The sequence below is a fragment of the Morone saxatilis genome, unplaced genomic scaffold, assembly GCF_004916995.1.
Source record: "Morone saxatilis isolate NCDOM2014 unplaced genomic scaffold, NCSU_SB_2.0 Contig19, whole genome shotgun sequence".
Lineage (NCBI taxonomy): Eukaryota > Metazoa > Chordata > Actinopteri > Moronidae > Morone > Morone saxatilis.
The window spans coordinates 17,051,838-17,055,100 of record NW_023339751.1 but is presented as its reverse complement, the minus strand read 5'-3'; the positions used below and the strand labels follow the sequence as shown (position 1 = coordinate 17,055,100).

Below are 3,263 nucleotides of genomic sequence, written 5' to 3'. Positions count from 1 at the left end.
CTGGAGTGCATAATGCTAATTAAATGATGATCCCGGTGGCATCCTACTTTCAATTCAATGTCCAATTTACAATTCCACACGTCCATTTAAATTACAACTACAGGACAGCACAGGTAAAGCTGTTGCCCAACAGCAGCCTCAGGTCTACTGCCTGTTATTTGTATGCACCAATAAAACATACACTATGAATCAGCTGAAATGCCAAGAGCCTTAAGTCTTATAACTTTATTCTTTGTTGACATTGTGCGAATGTGGTCCATATTCTTAAATTAAATTATATTTATATTGAAAAGCACAAAACACAACAAACTTGTAACCCTAGTACAGGTTATGAATGAAACATAATGTGGTGTGGCCTGAAATTTGCACTTAGACTAGATATTTAAAGGAAGATATTTACACTGTGCACACACTCATCCAACCATGAAACAGGAGGCATTTTAATGATGTTTTGAATATTAACTAAAATAAATCTCTAATCTGTCATTTAAATATGTTATCATATATAATCAATGCCGTTTTGTAATTTATCTTTCTCATGTACCTTCACTTGCGCATTCGTGTGTACTGAACTATCTGTGTTTGAGTGGGCATTTTATTTTGATGCAAAGTGGAACCTTTAAGGTGGGAACCAACGATCTTCAGCCTGCTGGAATATGGTCTGCAGAAGAAGATGTCGTATCAACTGCGCATGCGTGTGTCATTCAATATGTCTGCGCCCCACAGCAAGGTGGTAAAGGAGCAACTTTTTCTTTACAGCAAGACTTAACAACAGTTTACTGTGCGGTCTGTAGACAGTGTGTGACTGAAACCTGATCCGTTAGAGTCAGCGATGTTTGACACAAGTGGAAAACCAAAAGGAGGCATTCGTTTGTTGTTTGATTTCAAGATTAATCACAGTGAGTTCTCAAATGCTCTTACTTTGTATTTGTAGGTAGAAATACAACCCTTCATCGCAACAACGAGGTTGGGTTATGACTTCGTTGTATTCAGAATACCTCTGAATATAGTTATTGTATCGCCATTTATCTTGGCTAGAAATAAAAACAAGATTTTTGAATGAAATTTGGCTGAATGTTCCTTCAGTGCCAAAGCCTGACCACACAGTGAATCTCCCAAACAAATCTGCTCATACAATGGCTTACAGAAGAGCTTTAAACCTTCTTCCGAGACGAAAAGAGTGTGTCTTCAGTCTGCGGATAGCTGGTTTTCAAAAATCACCAAATGTCACCAGACAAACTGTTAGATTTCCTGAACATGCCAACCAGCACTGTGGTGGAACTACAAGAGCTCTTCACACCGGTACACCATTGATGGTGGCCAAACTACTGACAGTGGATGAGCTTTTTGCCAAGACGTCTCTGCAGGAATACCTGAAGAAGGTTGAGACGGAGTACAGTGAATGTTTGAGAGCAGCCAACAGCATTGAGACGGAGGAGCAATGCAGTGAGGATGAGCTGAGGGTCAAAAGGACTCAAGTGTCCCTGCTGGGTCCCCTCGTCAAGAGCATCAGAGAGCTGGACAGCAAACGCAAAGAGATCGCTGAGACCGAGGTGCTCCTGAAAGGTGACGTTGCTCTGCTGCCGCCACACAAAGACAAGAAACCGTTTGAATGAGGGTATTTGATGGTTTACTAAGCCACAGTCCCATTTAGTTTCTGCTAGTCTTTGTTTTTTGAGGATAACCCTCATTCAAGGGTACTGAAGTAAAGTGTGTGTACACCTTGTACTTAATTCAAGGTTCTGTTTCAAAGCTACTTTGGAGGCACAGATGATCACTGGTCAATCTGTCTGGAAAATCTATTGAAAAACAAAACAACAAGATGAGAATAACTGTTGTAGTCTAACCCAGTGGTCTAAATACCTGACAAATGAATGTACTTCATAAATGATGCCAAAATCTAGTATTTCTACAAAGTAGTCTAATACAATAATGGATGACTGCATGAACATTTTGACAACATTTCTGAAATTAGGAAAATGTATATTGTCTCGATGTATGAATCAGCATATGTCGCAACCTTAGTTGACTGTATGTTTTTGTTTTTCCTCAAAGATGAAGACCCAGCCCTGCGAGAACTGGCAGAGCTAGAAAGAGAAGGCTGTTTGCAAGATATTCAAGATCTTAGTCAAAAGGTAGAACTGTGACAACAAGCCGCTGCAGTATAAAATAACACAGCAGAAATGAAGGCTTTATGATAGCACTAACTAATGTTAAAGAATAAGCTAACTGAAGATGTTTCCATCGACCTGCTTCACCAATCAGATCCTGGAAATGTTGATTCCTGAAGAGGAGGCAGATCTGAGCGACCTCGTCCTGGAGGTTACAGCTGGTGTTGGTGGTCAGGAGGCGATGCTGTTCACCGCTGAGGTCTGGAAGTACTTCCTTATGTTATTTAGTATGTTAAAGTGTTCTAGTTGAGATTATGGACTATTTAAAGTAATATGTGCACAAGAAAGTAGTGGCATACCTAACACAAATACTAATTTTGGACCCATGTAAATTGGTAATTGCCACAAACCACATTACTACTACCTATTCACAGAAATAGCATATGATTTTACATCAGGACACAATTTTCTGTGTATTTAAATGCTGGCTTGTACCGTCTCCTCCCCTCTCAAGGTGTTTGACATGTACCAGGGCTACGCTCAGCACCACGGCTGGTCCTTTGACATCCTGGAGAACACGACCAGTGAAATAGGTCAGATTAAAGAGTCAGCTCACCCAAAGCATATTTCACCTCTATTGTATTTAAAGTATTGCATTGTATTACTCTGTCATGTAAACATCTGAACTGGGTTATAGTCTAATCAAGGACAAAGACTCAGGGTAAGGATAATATTAAGAGGGCTGTATTACTCGCAAGTCTTCTGAATTATCTGGTCATATACACACTTTCGATTTCCTCTTGATCTGACTCCGTGCACATGCCAGAAACATCACAGAGTGAATTAGATGTAATCTGGTGATTATTTATAAGAAGGATGGTGAGTTATAGAGGAGAAACACATTTTTGTGTTTAAACTAGGAATGAAATGATAGAAGATAGAACTATGTATATCAACAAAACCCCTTTAAAGTGCAACCACTATTGCAATAACTGACACCAAACACAAGGGGGAGTCCTTCCTTTACCATAGACATGTGGAGTGGCCACTCAGGTGTGCCTGCACATAATGTCAGAGAAAGAGACAGCAGAAGGAGCTGCACATTTGTTTTTTGAGTAAAGGTTACATATTTAAACAGACACTTACAGTAAA

At 39.8% G+C, this 3,263-nt stretch overlaps 1 protein-coding gene across 1 annotated transcript in view; it reads left to right on the top strand.

Annotated features, from left to right (window-relative positions):
- The first annotated feature begins 701 nt into the window (after nucleotides 1-701).
- mtrf1l (mitochondrial translational release factor 1-like) overlaps nucleotides 702-3,263 on the top strand; it is a 4,619-nt gene continuing 2,057 nt past the window's right edge. The window contains exons 1-4 of the mRNA XM_035663107.1: nucleotides 702-1,566; nucleotides 2,056-2,135; nucleotides 2,266-2,370; nucleotides 2,626-2,704. Coding sequence (XP_035519000.1) covers nucleotides 1,137-1,566; nucleotides 2,056-2,135; nucleotides 2,266-2,370; nucleotides 2,626-2,704 — 694 coding nt within the window. The 5' untranslated portion in view covers nucleotides 702-1,136. The remainder of the gene's footprint in view (nucleotides 1,567-2,055; nucleotides 2,136-2,265; nucleotides 2,371-2,625; nucleotides 2,705-3,263) is intronic.